Here is a 21538-nt window from a genome sequence, read left to right on the forward strand (position 1 = left end):
AGTATATTGTACTTTTACTCCACTACAATTATTTAAAAACTTTAGTTACTAGTTACTTTGCATATTTTAATTATTATTAAAAAAATCTACATTAACCACGTCAGCCTTATACACTTTGGCTATTTTAAAAAGATGTTTATACATTTTGAAAACTTGCAAGATGGGACATTCTGCGTAATGAGTATTTTTTGTTTTAGTACTTTAAGTATATTTTGAAGCAAAAACTTTTGTACTTTTACTCAAGTAACAGACTTTTTAATTGTAACAGAGTATTTCTATATTGTGGAATTGATACTTTCACTTAAAGGGTAAGACCACTTTGGTAGAGGTTTGGGTTGTGTAGTTACCTTGCCATGATGTAACTCCAAAGGTGGGCAAGAAATCAAAAATAATTGCTCCATTGATTAGAAATTGATAATTCAAAATATGCTCCTCATTGACTTACATTGTATGGTAAAACAGCTCTCAAAGTCACTCTTTTAGCACATAAATGAACCCAAACATAGCCGATTCAAACAATATAGAGCATCACCAAACCCAGTACTGTTTGTTTTTTTAATACAAATGTCAACTTCCTGTTGATTTTACTATTTGAAGATCTGGATCCGGATCCGCGGATCCAGTCCAGGTTTTCTACTTATTAAAAATGGCAAAATCAACAGGAAGTTGACATTTTATTATTTTTTTAAAAACAGTACTGGGTTTGGTGATGTTCTATATTGTCTGAATCAACTTTGTTTGCGTTTGTTTATGTGCTAAAAGAGTGACTTTGAGAGCTGTTTTACCGTACAATGTAAGTCAATGAGGAGCATATTTTGAATTATCAATTTCTAATCAATGGAGCAATTATTTTTGATTTCTTGCCCACCTTTGGAGTTACATCATGGCAAGGTAACTACACAACCCAAACCTCTACCAAAGTGGTCTTGCCCTTTAAGTGAAAAAAAAGAGAACTTCCTCCACTTGGTTCCATTTGTATAGCCTAATACGCACTCTCTCTCTCTCTCTCACACACACACACACACACACACACACACACACACACACACACACACACACACACACACACACACACACACACACACACACACACACACACACACACACACACACACACACACACACACTAATGTTCCTGTCTATATGCAATGTACCAATGTGACCAGTAAAGGGCAGTCAGACTATAACTTATATTAAGACACCTGCAGTATTGGAACTGGGACCCCAGTCTACACTGTACAAATCCTTACGGGTCCATTTGGTTCCATTTGTACACTCTCAGAGTTACAGACCTTTAAGGGTCCATGTGGTTCCATGTGTACACTCTCAGGGTATCGGGTCCATTTGGTTACTAACTACCAATAATTTAGCCCCCTGGAACCCCCTCAATGACCCCCCGGGCCCTACTTTGAGAACCAGTGCTCTTGGATCCCTGCATACAGAATGGAACATTTACAGCAATGCAAATTATAGTCAAACATTATAATAATATCTCAGAATCTTATACATAGCCGATCTACAAGCTCACAATGTGTCGCATTACAACGCGCTGTGAGCTTGTAGATTGAATATTCTCGAATAGCCGAAGTATAACATGGTTAAGTGGTTATTGTATAATAATCTAAATCTACAAAGTAACTAGTAACTAAAGCGTTCAAATCATACAGTGGAGTAAAAAGTACACTGTTTGCCTCTCAAATGTAGTACAAAAAAATTGTAAATATTCAAGTAACGTAAAACTACCTTAAAGTTGTAGGCTACTCTAGCACATCAAACTGTTATATTGTCATATTACTGCAGTTTTGACATCTATGGGAGAAAACCGATGGCAAAAACATTAAAAAGAGAGAGAAGTATGTCTAAATTAAAGCTGTAGGCTACACTTTTTTATGCATGTGGAACCTGGAACCAAATATTTTGAAATGGGCTCCGGCCCACTGAATCGGCCTCAGGTCATAATGGGTTAAAATGTAATTAGATTTAGAATGGATCAACAGTGCACTTGTGCCCCCCCCCCCCCCCAGGGGCCCCTGACAGGGTCCCTACGTGGCCTCTGGTGTGATTATTATCATGGCAGACCCCTGAACAGTGTTTGTGCTGAGTATTGATTGATAAAAAGCTCACAGTGCGTCGCATCGCGACACATTGTGAGCTCGTAGATCGGCTATTTTAAAATGGCCAAAATATATATAGGGCTGAAGTGAGTAATGTATGTTTCGTAATAATAATAAAAATCTACAAAGTAACTAATTAGTAACTAAAGTTTTCAAATAATTGTAGTGGAGTAAAGTGTAATATTTTACTCTGAGATGTATTGGAGTAAAATACCTCAAAATTGTACTTAAGTACAGTACTTGAGTAAATGTACTTAGTTACTTTACACCACGGGTTAGGGGTATACATTTTTTATTTTTTTTAGGAGTCATTATGGATAAACGCGTACATTGTAAATTGTAATCTGTACTCTCTCAGAGTTAAATTACCACTGAGGGGGTTGGATGTGTACTTCCTGTTTGTCATGCTGCTTCCTCCAGAATCGTCATGGTGAAACACGAGCGGAAACCACATCCTCATTATCTGCTTCAGTTGAACAAACACACACGCACACGCACACGCACACGCACGCACGCACGCACGCACGCACGCACGCACGCACGCACGCACGCACGCACGCACGCACACACACACACACACACACACACACTAGCCTGCTGCAACCCTCCTGATTTCGTGTATAAAGGGGCGTGTGTATAGAGCCGGCGAGAGACGGCGCCTGATCCCATTGGTTCACCGATCTGTCCGTCAACCCCCGCCCCGTTAACACAACATTACGAGCGACGCCCACTGCACTCTGGTTGGTTGGGAAATGAAACACTTCCTCATACCCAGTACAGGCTATAGTTGGGCCAGGCTTTTATTTTTTAGCAAAACTAAGCAATAAAAGCCTGGAGATCGAGGCTACACACACACACACACACACACACACACACACATTAAGTACATTTACTTAAGTACTGTACTTAAGTACAGTTTTGAGGTATTTTTTTTACTTTAGCGGAGCATTTCCAATTTTGAATACTTTTACTTCTACTCCACTACATCTCAGAGGAAAATATTGTACTTTTACTCCACTACAATCAAAACTTTAGTTACTAGCTACTTTTTAGATTTCGATCTTTATTACTAAACATACATTCACCACTTAAGCTCTATATATATTTCGGCTATTTGAAAATAGCCGATCCACAAGCTCACAACGCGTCGCGATGCGACGCGTTGTGAGCTTGTAGATCTGCTATTTTCCAAAGATCTTTTATACATTTTGAAAACTTGAAATAGGACATTCTGCATGATGAGTACTTTTACTTTTGGCACTTTAAGTACATTTTGATGCCAATACTTTTGTACTTTTACTCAAGTATATTTAGAATTCCGGACTTTATAAACTGTCGACTTGTGTTCATTTATTTTCTTAGAAGATTCTCCATGGCTCTAAGGTTGTCTTTAAAAAAAAAAAAATGTTTCCTAAATGAATGCCCTTCTTCATCACAAAAGTTGTGAAAGTAGCAGATCAGCTTTTTTCAATATTATAATTTCTTAAGTTTCCTTTAATAATAATAAAAAAAAGAACAGGTTTGGACATACAGTACAAGGGATCCACCCGTCATTAACAATGTATTTTGCTAGTCAATAAAGATTTGTATCAGGAACAAAAAAACAACCAAAAAAAGCGACACCACAGAAAAGAGGAAACGTGTGTGCTGTCATTGTTCAGTGTTCATGGCGAACATGGACTCTCACGATGCCCTAACAGGTCAGAATCCTCTCTCTTTAATACCATTTTATTGTGTAAAACAGGGTGTTAAGCCAATGCTGGATGTGTAAAAGAAAATGGACACAGGTTTTTTTTTTTACTGTAGGGATGTCAAAATAGACAGGTGTTTAGCTGTTGGTTTTGTGTAGCGGAGAAAAGTATTACTAGGCAGTGGTGTGTAAAGTACCTGTACTCATGTACTCGAGTACAAGTGCATTGTTGAGTTTTTTTTTTTTTACTTTACTGGAGTATTTCCAATTTCCAATACTTCTACTCCATTACATCTCAGACACAAATACTGTACTTTTACTCCACTACAATTATTTGCAAACTCAATTTACTCATAATACTTTGTAGATTTAGATTATCTGACAAAACATACATTAACCACTTCAGCCCTATATGTATACTCTGTCTATTTGAAAATAGCCGATCTACAAGCTCAACACATCACATTGCGACGTGTTGTGAGCTTGTACAGTAGATATGCTATTTTCAAAGTTGTTTATGCACATTTAAAACTTGTGAAATGGGACATTCTGTATGAGCACTTTCACTTTAGGTACTTTAAGTATTATTTTGATGCCAATACTTTAGTACTATTATTCAAGTACATTTGAATGAATACGATACGATAATGCTTTATTGTCAGTTCACACTGAAACTTGTCTTGCGACCCAGCGGCCATGTATGCAACACACAAACAGTACACACATTTGACATGACACAAAAAACAAAAACAAAATACATAAAGACATATAAAGACAAGAGCAATGTCCACCACTCAGCCTACACCTGGCCTAAAGGGGACACAGGTTTTTTTTTTACCAAACTTTTACTTGTAACTGAGTATTTCTACATTGCGGTATTGATATATACATATAACACAAACAGTAATGTTAGCTGCAAACTCTGAGTTGAAAAGAGTGAGTCATTTAGCTGACATTTTTATTTTGGGCCCAAAGCCCTTGTCAGCTACCTCTTTTTGTATTCCTGTTTTTCTGGCATCCCAATGAATGTACATGTCCAAGGACATTCATTCCAAAATGAAACCCTATATATATACGGAGTCCCTCAGGGGTCTATACTAGGACCCATCCTTTCCCCCCCCCTCTACATCAAATGTCTTTGCTGAAAATAGCCGATATACAAGCTCACAACGCATTGAATGGTAGAAAAACCCCCAGGGGTCCTTGAAGGGGCTCCAGGGGGTCCCCAGCCAAATGATTGATAGCCAACCAAATGGACCCTCATGGGTCTGTAACTCTGAGAGTGTACAAACGGAACTGAATGGACCCTTACCGTCTGTAACTCTGAGAGTGTACAAATGGAACCAAATGGACCCTTTTACAGTGTAAATAGGCTCTATGCACAGCAGCCATATTGGGAATGAATTGGGCCCCTTCCTTACTTCCTTTACAGGTGTTACCAATAATACTAATTAAGGCTCTGTTCCATTTAGTGTGGCATAGTGGTTGTCTTATTTTCAAGGACCCCCATAACTCTGAGAGTGTACAAATGGAACCAAATGGACCCTTACGGGTCCATTTGGTTCCATTTGTACACTCTCAGAGTTACACACCCACCATAAAGGGGCCATTTGGGAACCAAAATGGAGTGTTTCTAGTGAGCCAACATGCACGATATCAGCACCCTGACCAGAATGGAACAGAGCCTTTATTAGTATTCTTTCCAATATGGCTGCTGTGCATAGAGCCTATTGGAGTCCCAGAGATAAACATGGTATCAAATGCGGGTCCGTGGTCTCTAATGCATAGCACATTGGGGGTCTTTGAAATGAAAAGAAGGTTCAGAATCACTGCTATTTGCCCGTTGTTGATTTAATAATAACAATATAACAGACGCTGCAACTAGTCGTCACTTTCTCGTTACTTTCTCACTTTCTCCCTATTGGCCTAAAGGCCAGCCAATGAGGGGTCGCCAATGGCTTCCCATACTCTGAACCGAGCCCCCAGAACTGCGGTAGAATGGTGAAGCTGCCGTCGCCTGGTGGTCAAATCTGGGGTTGCAAGGTTACTGCGCGCGCTTATATTGTCTGAAACCTACACACACACACACACACACACACACACACACACACACACACACACACACACACACACACACACACACACACACACACGCGCGCGCGCGCACACACACACACACACGCACACACACACACGTACGCACGCGCACACACACACACACACACACACACACACACACACACACACACACACACACACACACACACACACACACACACACAATACAGACAAACACACAAAAAGGACACAAACAGACACAGATGCACTTGTTTTCATTATATTGGTAGCCAAGCTGTAAATGACATTACATGTCTGTCTTGTTTTTTTTCTCTTTGTGTGTGTGTGTGTGTGTGTGTGTGTGTGTGTGTGTGTGTGTGTGTGTGTGTGTGTGTGTGTGTGTGTGTGTGCGTGTGCGTGTGTGCGTGTGTGCGCGCGCGCGCACGCGCATGTGTGCGTTGGTTGTCAGATGTCACAGAAAATAGGTCCCTTTCACCCGAACACGCCCCCAGCCGCAAGACTCCGCCCATCAAACCCAGACGCAGCATCAAGCTGCGCGGGGCGGGGCCGCCACAGCAGGGAGCCAGTGAGCTGCGTGGGGCGGGGCAACCACAGCAGACAGCCAATGGCCACAAGGATCAGGTACAACTGTTACTGTCACTATAGGCTATATGAACTGGTGTAGGCTTTGAGTTTTTACAGGGGCCAGCTACGAGTTGCAGCCACCTGTAAGTGGTCTTTTAGAGCGGTTCACAAGGAGAGTAAGGATTCACATGTTTGTATAACTGTTGGTAGGGCGTTCCACATTTTTTTGTAGCATAGCAGTGGAACAAATGTAACCCCTTGTATGAGCCAAATCTGGGTTGAACGTGATTAGTGGAGCTCCCTCTGGTGTTGTGAGTGTGGACGTCGTTGATGTTTGTGAAATATTTTGATAGGTAGGACATGGGTGTCTTTGTGGTGTAGTGTACAGTATCTTGTAGACCATGCAGGCCCATTGCAAGTTGCTGTACTCTGTCCTCTAAACTGAGCCATCCCACCTTGCAAAGTGAGCAGGGGTTAAATGAGTTGTAGATGTAAGGCCAAGCAGTAACCTGACCAGTTTAAGAGGTTTAGAGGACTTTTTAGAGGATGTTGTGCGGGAGTTTCGACTGCTCCAGACCATACTGAATAACTGCTAGCTTGCATAACGTCTTTAGACTAGGACTTAATGACGGGGTGCCGTGATTTTCAGTGATTTCTTCCCCCCCCTAAAACATAATCATCAGGTATTATGGTTATACTAGGAGGAAGATTCTTTTCAAAAAAGTTGTTAAAAATTGTTGAAATTATGTTTTTATGTGGACACGCCTCCAGTTCATTAAGTATATCTGTTATTAATATTAGAAGTGATAGTATATAGGGTGTATACATCTTGTATACTTTTATTAATATTTGAAGTCTCAGGCTGCATCTGGAATATGGATCCGGATTTTCAAACAATAATATCAAAAGGAAGTTGACATATTTTTAATAAAATATGCATTTTTTTGTAAATGCCTTACTAACTAACTTTGCATTTTAATATACTTCTGTTGCATTGCCTAACCAACTAATCACGTCAACGGTGACCACACTCTCCACAAAAGCACTCTAAACAGCCTGAGTGTGATGTGAATAACATTCAAAAGACTCCAAAATGTTTAAGAAAATAAAGCCAAACAGCAAGCTTTAGACAAATAATTTAATGAACACTGGAACTTTGTAAATTATACATTGACAACTAATATAAAATAATTGTGTGTTTTGAAGCGGCAGATAAGCTCTAGTTCTGCATTATAGTTATTACCAGAAGGTTTGGATTAATTGATCGATTGATTCATTGAATATGTTGTAGCACAGCAGTACAACGAGTTGAAAACACGCCAAATGGATGAGACACAAAAAAAAGGGCCTGTTGCATTGTGGTCCATTAAACATTCACACACACAAAAAAACTCCTGGACACAAAACAGTGCAACAAAACAACTACACAAAATATCAAATATCAAAATGTACAGTTTGAAACAATTCATGGTAATAAAAAAAAGTTCATATAACTGAACAAGTCCCTAAAGACAAGGCAATATAATTGTTTGCAATTGTTTGTAATTGTTGCAGTCCTCAGCCACTGGAGTAGTGTGGTGGTGTTTACCTGCAGAAACACATACCGCTCTATTCTGTGCCAGTTTTCCCAGCCGCAACGGTACCCTTAACCTGATAATGGAGCTGCGCCGCCCCAATAGGTTATTCTAGCACCTGCTCTACCCGTCACCATTATGCCGACGCCGTTATTTGCGCGTGGAGGTGTGCCCGTGGGCGTGTTATTGCTATATCCCCCACATTGCAATTCTACAGACACACATGGGTACGGCTTGGGGACGGGGGATAGTGGATTCTAGAAGCACCCGCTGGTTTATAAAATCACCCGTCAAGTGCACACAGACACTACAATGGCTTTGTGCGTTGGACCATGAGCCGTGTTGCCAGCCTTGGAGAGAAATAAGCAACCGCAGTCCGCAGGTCTATGAAAACAAAAAGAAGCAACTCTAAGGCCACATGAGCACTTCAAACTACTAACTAGAGCTTTCATATCCCCTAAATATTTCAGCCCGGCTCGACTAATAATTGACAAATTAGACCCAGCCCAGCCTGTCAGTCATTTTTCTAAAGAAGCCTTATTTCTCATTAAATCTTGGTAATTCGTTAAGAACAGGAGTCATTCTACCCTAACAGTCTATATTTTATTTAAAAAACAGCTTGGAGCAAATAGGGCTATATAAATATATACACTGCCCCATAACCATTTTAAAAATGATTATGGTTATTCTATGAAATATATGTTTCATAGAATAACCGTAATCATTTTTGCAATGGAGAAATCACACCCAATGTTACCTTCTGGCCGCTGCCTGTGCTTTCATTTGAAGAAATAATCCAACAATTTCTTTGAGGTGAAAAAGACATGAAGAAAGTTCTGAAGATCCATTATTTATGTCATGTTATGGTTTAAACTTTAAAGGGAGCTCTCTACTGCTGCGTCATGACAAGACAGTGATTGATTTGACCTAGGCTACTTTAGCGTTGCGCTGCACTGTTGATTAATTATTTGGCATCAGCTGTGTAGGAATATATAACTATTTTAAATGGCTTTCATATACTCTTGGGGATCTGACTAATATGACAAGTTGCTTATTGTGAACACAATAGCCTACGCTACAAATTAATTAATATGTGAATTTATTTGGATGTAAAAAAAACTTAGACCCGGCTCAGCCGGTGCCGACGGGCCGGGTCGGGTCCCGTTGGGTTTGGGCTAAAATCTTAAGCACTTACATTTTTTATAAGATGATCGGATCATAGTGTGATTTTCATTTTGGCTGCTGTCTCATTAAACCCATGCTGCGGGACGTGCGGGTAAATATTATATTATAGCCTATATTATATATATTAGCCTATATTATTATTATATTCCCCGCGTAAACGCTACGTTCATGACCCCCCAAAATAACCATATTTGAACTGGGGACCCCCCCATTTTGTTTGACTCGGTTCCACAGATAAATATTGTGAAAATAGCAGATCTACAAGCTCGCCAGGCGTTGGGTGCTCCATTGTGGTCTCGACCCACAGGTTGAGAACCACTGCATTAAAAGCTCCAAGCAAGTTACATGTCTAGTATGTTGTTGACCACGTAATGTAATGTTTTTGGTTTAGTGATAGGCTACTCCGTGGCGCGCGCGCGCCTCATTGTATGCTGTCCAAAATAACAGATATGTAAGCTGTCGACACGACATGACGCAGCGCCGTTGATAGCTTGTATGTCTGTTATTTTGGGTAGGCGACGCACATACGCATCGCAGCAATGTGTCTGGGTTTGAGAGGCTTTGATATTGTAAACTTAAAGTTTAGCTCTGTTCGGGATTACTGAACAAAGGTGGATGATGAAAGATAACGGGGACAATATGGATGTAAGTTAACTTTAACTGCGTCACTTCAGAGGAAACTATGGAGCAACTTCAGAGATGTTTACACACCCCTGGAATCCATTAGAACGGTGGAAATAGAACGATAACAGCCAACGTGAGTACATAGGCTATAGACCTTTCCTAAAACTGTCCAATTTAGTATACCCATGTGCTACTGTTTGTCTGTGTACCACGTAGGAGCGTTGTCGCAACATGATGTAATTAATTATTTGGGAGCAGCCAGTGTGTACCAATAGTATACATATTTTAAATGGCTTTCATATACTATTCCGGATCTGACTAATATGACAAGCTTATTGTGAACACAATAGGCTACAAATTAATATAAAAATGTATTTGGATAAAAAAAAAAAAAAAGAAGGAAAACAAGCCCAATGTGGCTTATAATAATCAGACCAGGCAACAGTGCAGACAGGTAGATAGGCTAGAGCATATATTGGATCGGGCTGACGGCTAGCGCAGTCTTCTCTTAAAGGCAATGGCTTCTGGCACGGTGATTGGTTTTATCATTGTAACGCCCAAACCACACCTATGCATAATGTAACGGGTAGCTCAGGTGTTTGGCGGGTGAGGGGGGTGCCATAGAATACCGAATTTTGCGGGGAAACGCCTCTTGCCTAGTCCGAAATCCCTAATTAGTGGTTTGTTCAAATTCCCCCGTGAATAGGGCCCATAATGCCCAGTGGTGTAAAGTAACTAAGTACATTTACTCAAGTACTGTACTTACTTGTCTATACTTTTACTTCTACTCGACTACATCTCAGAGATGTAGTGGAGTATATATCGCAAATATGTGGAGAATATATTGCAAATATTGTACTTTTACTCCACTACAATTATTTGAAAACTTTAGTTACTAGTTACTTTGCAGATATAGATTATTACATTATGAAATACACATTAACCACTTTAGCCCTATTTTAAACCTAGGCTATTTGAAAATATCTATGTATCAGAACAACTATCATTTTTGTACTTTTACTTTTGGTACTTTAAGTACATTTTGATACCAATACTACTTTTGTACTTTTACTCAAGTACATTTTGAATTCCGGACTTTTACTTGTACTGTAACAGAGTACTTCTACATTGCAGTATTGATACTTTTAATTAAGTAAAACATTTGAGTACTTTTTCAACCACTGCCTCTCGGGGTTTTCACTGTTTGCTTTGGTAGCCCCAATAAAACAGGGCAAAGTTAACACACTGCGCCTTTTAGTAACAGTCCAGCCAGGCGTAGTTCAACAGCACTCTCTTCACGCGTCGGGACTGATAGTGATACTCGGTTTGCCTGGCCCCGTTTGAGAAGTACAAGTAGCCATGGTTCTGGAAAGCAGCATCCACTGCGTAGCCGATGCCCGGAAAGTCTGTGTACACAGACCTGGGGTACCCTCGGTCCATTTTGAACAAGCTTTCGTCGAAGCTCCAGTACAAGTTCTTGGTGAAGAAGAGGGTCTTTCCCGCGGACGGCACGTGAACGGCGGCGTCTATGTCTGAGACGTAGGAGGGGAAGCCCAGGGTGGAGAGGGGCTTTGGGAAACCCCGTAGAACAGTGGTACCTCGGGTTCCCCAGTACTGACGACCATGAAAGAAAAAGACTGTGTCCTTGCCTGCAGGTTGGAAAGGAATAGTCAACGTTGAATTTTCTGTTAAGTACAATTAGTAATAATACCATAGGGTAGAAATACTCTTTTATGTAAAGAAAAAAAAAGGCCTGCATTGAAATATTTACTAAAGCACAAAAGTATTGGCATCAAAATATATTTGAAGTACAACATGTCAAAGTAGCCATTAGGCAGAATGTCCCATTTTATTTTTATTTTTATTTATTTTTTAGTTTTTGAATTGTGTCAAAATCTTTTGGAAATAGCTGATCTACAAGCTTGTGCAAGCTCGGCTATTGCACAAGCTTGTAGATCATCTATTTCCGAAAGATTTTGACAACAGACGATTTTGACAAAGCTAGTGCAATAGCCGATCTACAAGCTTGATCTACAAGCTTGTATGTTTTTCGCTTGTAACATTTTCAAATCATTGCAGTACAACATATCAAAAAAATGAACACACGTAAAGTAAAAGTACCTACAGCAATTGAGTCAATGTACTTAGTTACTTTTTCTAAAAACAATTGTACCTTTGTGTTCGTACGCTGCGCTGACGCGGCTGATCCGAGGCCACGTCGAGGCGATTTTCTTCGTCGTTACGCCGTTGCCGTTCTTCTTCCAGTAGTGGCCATTTTTGAAGAAGTACAGCTCATTGCGTATGGCGGTGGCGGCGTCGAAGACCAGGTCCCAGTCGCATCTGGTCGGAGGACGCGGCTCGGGTCTGGGGCTGGGGGGTTTGGGGTCGGGTTTAGGCTTGGGCCTGGGGTCGGGTTTAGGCTTGGGCCGGGGGTCGGGTTTAGGCTTGGGTCGGGGGTCCGGCCGGGCGGTGCGGACGCCGTACAAAGCCTGCACTCCTCTGCGGTCGTCGGCGGGAAGCGCGTAGCCACGCGTGTCGACGTAGTGGTAGGTGGGGAACATCAGCGCCGAGCGGTCCTGAGAGTGGCCCAGTCCTATAGGGGTCAAAGGTTATCACAGTTTAGAAATTGTCATGTTTATAACTTTCTCGTTTTGACATCTTTTTTGTATCCATTTCATTTAGTTTTCATTCATTTTTTTAAATGGGTTTACTAGTTTAGTTTAAAGCTGCAGTACTGTATGTAACTTTCCTCTTCTACCCCGGATTGGAAGCCGGTTTCCTGCAGATTTTTGTTTTAGCTAATAGAGCCGGCCTGCTTGCTCAGGGGATACATTGAATCTTGACCATCAGGTCAAAATTCGTGTCAGATTCTGTATCAAGGTGAGACGTGACCTTTGACACGATCTAAATGTCTCAATAAAAGAGCAGGGAGACAAAATACAACCACCCCAACTGTATAAGTTATATTGTATTAACATACTAAAAATTACATTTTATTCACACAAAAAAAGTGACATAGTGCTGCTTTAAATTTTGTGAAAATGGTTTGTGATAGTTTAGTTTTACTGTTATTTTTATTTATTTTTATTGCACTATGGGGTAGTCAGGGGCGAGACTCAACAAGCTTGTAGATCTGCTATTTTCACGCATTTAAAATGTTGGTGACAATTCCTCACAACAGGGCTTGAAACTGGCCCAGCTAAATGATGCATGTACTTTTTTGCTATTTGTTGAAGATTTTTGATCATTTCTGGGGCTTAAAACTGGCACATGGGAAGGTAACAGGGGTCCTCAGTATTACTATAGGGAGGCCTCCAAATCTTTGTGTGAAAGGAACCTTTTTTCTTTTTTTTCATTAACCACTTGAACCCTAGCAACCCTATTCTGAGGGGAACATTAGCCAAAAATAGCAGATCTTCAAGCACACAACGTCTCGTGCTGCGAGGCGTTGTGAGCTTGTAGATCGCCTATTTTTGGCTAAGAGCTTTGGGGGGAAAAAGAGCAGACCAAGTACAGAGCCAACTGTCAGAGCCAACTGGGATCTACAAGCTCAAAGCGCGGCACCGAGTCCAAATACCACGGCCAAATACATATTATTTTTGAGAACCACTGATATTATAGCAACATCCGTTTTTTTCAAAAAACATTGAATCCCCAGAAGCAAAGATTTGAGTCACAAATGTTCACTTTAAAAAATTCAAAGATTCATTGAATCCCCAGAAGCAAAGATTTGAGTCACAAATGTAAGCTTCAAAGATTCAAAGATTCACAAACCAAAAACAACATGAATTTAACAAGTCAAACAAGTTCAAGAAAATCCATGAAAAGGTTTAATCTGCAACATAATCGTATCAGATATGTATAGTGGGGGGGGTCCCTGCTTCATCTCTCTCTCAGCTATTGGGGTCCTTGGCCTTGAAAAACATTGAAGACCCTACAGACCTTTACACACAGTAACCTTACCTAGGGCGTGGCCTAGCTCGTGAGCGGCCACCAGGAGTAGGTTGACGCCGCTCTGGCCCAGCACCCACTTCTCGTCGTCGTCGAAGTGGGTGTCGCCGCCCTCGCCCGGCCCCGGAGCGTTGGCGTGGGCCAGCACGCCGCCCGGCCCGTCGAACGGGTAGAAGTCCCCGTGGTGCCTGGCTTTGAACAGCAGCATGATGTCCGCTGTGCCACTGTAGATCTACACAGACAGACAGACAGACAGACAGACACATCTTTATTACAGTTGTCATGGCCAGGGTTGCCAGATCTGCTTATTATAATTTCCCCGCAAGATTGTATTTGAAAATAGCCGATCTACAAGCTTGTAGATCTGCTATTTTCAAATAGCTGATGTATATGTTAAAGTGCTCATGTGGCCCATAGCCGCTTGTTTTGGGCTGGTTTTCCTAGACCTGGTTGCTTGTTTCTCTCACAGAATCTGGCAACACTCGTCATGGCAGTACTGCACAAACAGATACAGCTAAGAGTAAAGAGTATGGTAGTGGGGGCACGGTGGCGCAGTCGGTAGCGCTGTCGCCTCACAGCAAGAAGGTCCTGGGTTCGATTCCCGCCGGGGACGCTGTGGGCGCTGGGGACGTGTCTTCTCCGCCGCGTCATCAGCGGCCATACCCTAGGGTTGGCGAAAGGGCCTAAACCTAGATACCTCATTGGCCTCTGCAGTTCGTTGGAGCAACTTGTATCGCGCCCGCCATTTTCGCGTAGGCAAACGGACACTCAAAGTGACTACTGGCCAATCACAGCGCTCACAGCGCGTTGACTACAGGCCAATCACAGTGCGTCTTTTCTAAGACCTGTCAGAATCTAGTTGTCCCGCCCCCACCTGCCTCTGATTGGCCTACCGAACGCCCCCTTCTGTGACACACGCGGAAGCTTCAGGGAAGCTCTCATACGCTAAAATGGCGCCCAAGATACACATGCCTCAGAGCCGAAGGAGGCGTCTACCTATATATGTCTATGGCCTACTCTGTGTGGAGTTTGCATGTTCTCCCCGTGTCTCCTAGGGTAGTTAATACCCTCACAAAAACATGTAGTAATCCTGGTCACTATACCGCCTCCCCCATGACAGCCGGGGCGCCTGATGGAGGGGAAGGGAACTGGTTGGAATAACGTGTTCCTTCCACGCGCTACGTCCTACCAGGGAAACTCCCCCCTGTCAGGTGACAAGAAGGTCAGTTGGCTCTCATGCACTGAAGGAAGCATGAGCTCGGCCCTGGCCTCCTCAGGCTGTGGGGGACTGGTGTAGGGCTGGTGTAGCGCCCAGGATCACTTAGGAAATTGGCACCGGGTGAAAAGAAATGGGTAACAAAAATCGCGGGATAAAAAAGAAAAAAAGAGTATGCTAGTAATAACCAGTGGTGGAAAAAGTACTCGCGCATGTTTTACTTAAGTAAAAGTATCAATACCGCAATGTAGAAATACTCTTTTACAAGAAAAAGGCCTGTGTTCAAAGTGTTACCTGAGTAAAAGTACAAACGTATCGGCATCCAAATCTACTTAAAGTACCAAAAGTAAAAGTACCGACATGTTTGAAAATAGCAGATCTACAAGCTCACAACGCGTCGTGAGCTTGTAGATCGACTATTTTCAAATAGCCTATGTATAAAATAGGACTACGGTTGTTAATGTATGTTTCATAATATCATAATTTATTTCTGAAAAGTAACTAGTAACTAAAGTTGTAAAATAATTGTAGTGGAGTAAAAGTACTATAATTGCCTCTGAGATGTAGTGGAGTAGAAGTAAAAGTACTGAAAACTGGAAATACTGAAGTAAAGTAAAAAAAAAACATCAAAATTGTACTTAAGTACAGTACTTGAGTATATGTACTTAGTTACTTTACACCACTGGTAATAACATTAATAATAATAATAATAATAATAATAATAATACCTAATAATACCTATTAGACTAATAGACTAAAACTGGACTAAAACGGCGTGGTTTTTTCTTTTGCTATTTTTGAATTGGAATCCTGAAAAGTAACATTTTTATTTAATTTAAAATGAATTTAGTTATACTGTACTTATGTTAACTTTAAGAACTTAAATACAAATACATTGGACATAAAAAAGACAACATAATATTAATACTAGTCATTAAGCTACTAATATAGACTGAAGTAATTAAAGCGGGTCATGTTTGCGTGTTTGGAATTAAAGTAAACAGCTGAAATCAATAATATATCAGTATTCTGATATTAACCTGCGGGTCGCATTAAGTGAAGGTGGGGGCCGCATGTGGCCCCCGGGCCGCCAGTTGCCCATGTATGATGTACCTGCTTGAAGTCCAGCGGGATGACGTCGCTGTAGAGCTTGAAGGCGCTGGCGATGGTGGCGTCTACCTCTTTCCGGCTCAGCTGGTTGGTGTATAGGGTGACCCTGTAGGTCACTGTCTTCTGACGCCAGCGGGGGCGTCCGGGGAAGTGCTGGTAGTCCGCCACGTCGGGCACGCCGCAGCGGGGCCGCGACATGGCCTCCAGGGTCCTAGCGTCCGGCCTGCCCGTCACCTCCAGCCCGAAAAAACGCTGCATGCTCTCCAGGGTCTCCTCGAAGGAATGCATGGTGGCCTGCCTGCGGGAGTGCGACAGATAATCTATTAAGTACCAGTGGTGTGAAGTAACTAAGTACATTTACTCAAGTACTGTACTTAAGTACAATTTGGACGTATTTCTTTACTTTACTTTTTCCAGTTTTCAGTACTTTTACTTCTACTCCACTACATCTCAGAGGTAAATATGGTACTTTTACTCCACTACAATTATTTTACAACTTTAGTTACTAGTTACTTTTCAGAAATAAATTATGATATTATGAAACATACATTAACCACTTTAGCCCTATTTTATACATAGATACATACATACATACTGTAGGCTATTTGAAAATAGCCGATCTACAAGCTCACAACACTTCTCATCGCGAAAGTCTATTCTATTCTATTCTGTTCTATTCTATTCTATTCTATTCTATTCTATTCTATTCTATTCTATTCTATTCTATGTTAGTTTTACTTTTCGTACTCTTAGACTGCCAGAGTTTCTCTAGAACAGTCTGTAGCCTCTGCCAGTCTTTTCTAAGCTAGTAGCCTACTTTTTTTTTTTTTTCTTTTTTTTTTGTCCGTTTATTTTTTAACATTGAAGTGAATGGAGCAGCAACTTTTTGGAAAATGTTATCTCCTGGTTCTTTATGACGAACGGAAAAACGGGAAAAAAACCAAAAAGATTTTTTTGGGGCGTTTTATAAACGTTTTTGGCAAATAAAAAAATTGGGGGGGGTTTTCCGTTTTTCCATTTGTCATAAAGAACCAGGAGATAATGAGAAGATTTTGATGCCAATACTTTTGTACTTTTACTCAAGTAACATTTTGAACAGAGTATTTCTACATTGCAGTATTGATAGGACTCCCTATCATCTGAAAATGTTTTGTACCAGGGACCCCCCAAGAAGAGAAGATTTATGTTGAAAAAGTCAAAATTATTCATATATATTTCTGTATATATATATTATTCATATATATTTCCGTATATATATATATATATATATATATATATATATATATATATATATATATATATATATAAAATGCTTTCCTGGTTTGAATGGGCTAATCAATTTAATCGATTATGAAAACAATCATGGACAGTTGATTAATGTTTAATAAGAAATAATAATAATACAACATTTAAGTAATTAACTTATATATTAACTTTATTTCGTTATTACATCAAAATAATTGATTTACCTCATTGAACCCTAGCTTACCTATGCTGTAGTGATTACTCAGCCAAAGGAGCTTAAGTGGTTAATGATTATCCACTTAAGCCCTACTTGAGTATTGTATTAATATTTATAATATTTGATTATTTCAAAAAGAACTATCATCTTGATTTTTTTTAAATTCAGTTTAATTTGTTGATAGATAATATATACTGTAAATAAAGAAAATATATATAATTCAATGCTTCTTGAATATTTGATTATAATCCATGTTAGTTGGAGTTCTACTTGCCTGGTGCTGGAGTTGAAACTGGGTGGCTGGGCGTTGTAGTAAAACTGTGAGAGGTAGGCCTCCGCCCGCTCTCTGTCATTGGACTCTAAAATGTAAATAACAAACATAGTAAACTGAAAAGAATACAGAAAGAACACAAAAACCTATAACTAACTTGTGAGCTTTTATAGATCTGCTATTTTTGCTACTTGTCTGGCGTTGTTTAATCTCGCCCCTGACTAATACGTAAGAAAAAATGCATGAGGAAAAAGTTAAACAAAACTAACTAAACTTAAACTAAGGTAGCGAAGCCGCTTCAAAAAACTAAATACAATTAAAAACGAATGGAAAAAATACCAAACTGTAATAACCTTGATTCCCAGTGGGCGGTTCTGTCGGAGCGCCGTCGCAAAGCAAAGAAGACGCCATCATGATCAAGACGGTAACGATCGCTCCATGGTCCATGCTGGCAGCTCACACCTGTGATTGAAGAAGTACACTGGCACTGTTGATTTTGTCGACTAAAACTATGACGAAAGATGTGTTTTTAGATCTGCTATTTTCAAATATCCGATCCACTGTAAAAATATGGCTTAATTGGCTAATGTATGCAACAATGTATGTAATAATAATAATAATAATAATAATAATAATAATAATAATAATAATAATAATAATAATAATAATAATAATAATAATAATGATAAAAACAAATCTACAAAGTACCTAATATCTAAAGCCATCAAATGACTGTTGGAGTGAAAAAAGGACAATATTTACCTCTGAGGTGCAGTGTAGTAGAAGCAAAAGTATCGACAACAGGAAAAGACTCAAGTAAAACTGTTTAAGTACAGTAGGCTACTTGAGTACACGTACTTTCGTATACTGCTATAGCTGCAACCTTCTCCTATAACTGCAGAGAGAGAGGGTCTGACAACTCCCGAACTCGCTCACAAACCTCCTTATATCACCAGAGCTCACGTTCATATGCGTGAATGAGTGTGCGTCATTTCCCCCTGGGGCGCGTGCTGCTTACGGAGGTTGCGTAAACGCTTACGGTAAAGGGGGGTGTTGTGTTGAAAGGGGAAGGAGGAATGTGTTGCCCGGGGCTGTTGTATCAACGGTTCATTCTTTACCAGTGGTTCCTAAACCTTTTAGCTTTCAACGCCTCGCAGCGCGAGGCGTTGAGAGCTTGTAGATCTGCTATTTTCGGCTAATGTTCCACTCGGAAAAAGGAATTCTAGGTTTCAAGTGTTTAATGTAAAAAAACTAAATCCTATCACAAAGATTTGGCGGACCCCCTATAGTAGCTCTGAGGACCCCCTAGGGGTCCCGGACCCCCTGTTGAAGACCCCTGCTCTAGAGGGTTTACGTCAGGGGTGGGCAGCATTTCTCTCCAGGGGGCCATACTGACTTTGATAAAGTGAGTGAAGGGCCACACATTGGACTATTGAATTGAAACCTGAAACACATAGAGCTGAATTTGTTTAAAACTGCATGCATTTGGTAGACACGATAGACTACTTATTATTACTTCTTTTTTTATTACAGCTGTACTGTATCACTCATATTATCAAACATATTGCATTATATGCGTTGTAAATATAGACTAAAGGGAGACTGTTTCACTGTCACATTATAAACATTTAACATTTGAGTATACGGATGGAATAATGGAATGCAGGTATGTACTCAATGGTACATATTCATTAATTGGAGTCGAGTTAAATACATTTCCCTCAAAACCATTAACATAAAATGCTGCCTTTTAAGATGTCGATTTTTGGGGCGTCTTTCAGTTTTTCTTTCAGGACTTTGAGGGCCAAAGGTCAAAGCCTGTATGTTGCCCATGTGTGGTTTAAGTGGTTAACAACCTGTATTATAATAGCTGTTTGAACTTGTAAGATGTGTGTCATTGATTGATTCCCAAAAATAAGGAATAAAGTCCCTTATCAATATAGCCTGGCATGGCCAGACTAATATCACTGCGTAGATATTAGTCTGGAAACTTGCATTTCCGAGGGGCAAATTCAAAAAATGCCTCTGGTGATAAACCCGCCCCATATTTGCATACTGGGCCCTGATTGGTCCCTCACAGCTTCCGAGGGAGAGAAATCCAAACTCTATTGAGAGGGGCCAGACCTAATCTGCCAATGGCAATTTTTTTTGCAATGGCAGATTCGTCTGGAACCAGGCTACCTTATCAGTTCAATCAGGGACTTTTAGTTTCCAAGGGACGATTCCTTATTTCAAGGGACGGATGGCAACCCTATTCATGGGCTATTTTGAATGTATAATGGTGTTGAATTCCTCTTTAGAATTAAAAGCTAAAAATAATACAATCCAATTTTTTTTTTTGTACTTTCTGTCCATCTATTGACAACATTGTGTACTTGGACATTATGATTCCATAATTAATGTATGATTGAGATGTACCCTAACTGTATCAGATATTGTGAAATGTTCATGAGTAGATGCTGGCAAAAAGTGCTGACAACAGTGGGAATTCCCCAAAGCTGAGATCAAAATAGTGACTCACGCTGTTAGGCTATTGTATGCATAGATATATAGGTAGCACTTTATAATAACTATACACTATAAAGCATTAGTTAAGCATTAGTAAATGCTTAATTCCTCATGAACTCATCATTAGTAAAGCATTATTCATACATTACTAAGCATTAGTAAACACAGTTATAAATGTTGAAAATATACACTATTAAGTATTAGTTAAGCACTAGTAAAACACATAATCCATCATTAATTCATCATTTGTATAGCATTATTCATATATTACTAAGCATTAGTAAACACAGTTATAAACCTTTCAACTAAACACGATTTACAATTAGTTAAGCATTATTAAGTATTATTCATCATTTACATAGCAAGTAAGTACTTTATTCATCATGAATTCATCATTTATATAGCATTAATAATACATTAATAAGCGTTTGTAAACACAGTTATAAGCGTTTTATTGCCCATTGATTAATGTGCTTAATGATTGTATTCTCATACTTTGTAAATGATAGATTCAACATTTATAAATAGGTATTATATCAATTTACAAACCAGTTATTTATGAGTTGTTAATGGTTCATACGATCATTTAGAAAGTCTAAGTAAACACCATATACAAACCACTTGGTTGTATATTTATGCGGACATTTGTACATGGTTAGCGAGTGTGTTAATAAATGTCTTATAAACACTTATTCATACTCAATGAATGATTTATTAAGGTAGTTACTACTTGTTAGTTAAGTATTTTGCGTGAGCCCATCTAAAGTGAGGACTATCTATGCCTTATAAAGCATTTATAAATGAGATAGCGTGAGCCCATCTAAAGTGAGGACTATCTATGCCTTATAAAGCATTTATAAATGAGATAGAAGCAGTGATATAGAAAGTGCCAATATTTATTGCAACAATTGAGACAGAACATGGCCCGTGCAGTGTAAAAATAAAACATTCTTGTGCTGTATGAAAATAAACAAACAATATGCAATGCTATAAACATGTACACATGGATGATAAATGAAATAAACATTTTACTGCATGAAAATAAACAATATGCTATGCTATAAACATGTAAAAATGGCTGATAAATTAAAAAAACATTGTGCTTTATGAAAATTAAACAATAAACAATCTGCTATGCTATAAACATGTAAACATGGCTGATAAATTAAGTAAACTTTATTGTACTTTAT

General features: G+C 39.7%; 2 protein-coding genes across 3 annotated transcripts in view; one reads left to right on the forward strand and one right to left on the reverse strand.

The window, feature by feature from the left end:
- Positions 1–3753: 3753 nt before the first annotated feature.
- The window catches only part of LOC308095240 (uncharacterized protein), a 63561-nt gene continuing 45776 nt past the window's right edge, over positions 3754–21538 (forward strand). Inside the window, exons 1-2 of the mRNA XM_080442223.1 lie at positions 3754–3814; positions 6332–6504. Of these exons, the coding sequence (XP_080298349.1) occupies positions 3781–3814; positions 6332–6504 (207 nt within the window). The 5' untranslated portion in view covers positions 3754–3780. The remainder of the gene's footprint in view (positions 3815–6331; positions 6505–21538) is intronic.
- LOC308095241 (collagenase 3-like) lies at positions 10752–20148 on the reverse strand. 2 transcript variants are annotated; one of them, XM_080442224.1, is made up of 7 exons: positions 18603–20148; positions 18194–18302; positions 17840–17928; positions 16111–16401; positions 13794–14013; positions 12004–12423; positions 10753–11479 (listed from the first exon to the last, which is right to left on the reverse strand). In XM_080442224.1, the coding sequence occupies exons 2-7, from the start codon at positions 18285–18287 to the stop codon at positions 11085–11087; spliced, it is 1509 nt and encodes a 502-aa protein (XP_080298350.1). In that variant the 5' UTR covers positions 18288–18302; positions 18603–20148; the 3' UTR covers positions 10753–11084. The 2 variants fall into 2 exon arrangements, with proteins under 2 accessions (XP_080298351.1, XP_080298350.1); XM_080442225.1 differs by lacking the exon at positions 18603–20148 and having other exon boundaries at positions 10752–11479; positions 18194–18588.

The sequence above is a fragment of the Gymnoscopelus braueri genome, assembly GCF_963280865.1.
Source record: "Gymnoscopelus braueri genome assembly, chromosome: 11".
Classification (NCBI taxonomy): Eukaryota; Metazoa; Chordata; class Actinopteri; order Myctophiformes; family Myctophidae; genus Gymnoscopelus; species Gymnoscopelus braueri.

What these genes read in the sequence shown, in the direction of transcription:
- LOC308095241 (XM_080442225.1), bottom strand. Translation starts at nt 18,287, where the DNA reads ATGGACCATGGAGCGATCGTTACCGTCTTGATCATGATGGCGTCTTCT. An exon ending in TCAACTCCAGCACCAGGCAA is followed by an intron (nt 16,402 to 17,839) that starts GTAGAACTCCAA and finishes TCCCGCAGGCAG; the next exon opens with GCCACCATGCATTCCTTCGA. An exon ending in CGCAGCGTACGAACACAAAG is followed by an intron (nt 11,480 to 12,003) that starts GTACAATTGTTT and finishes TCCAACCTGCAG; the next exon opens with GCAAGGACACAGTCTTTTTC.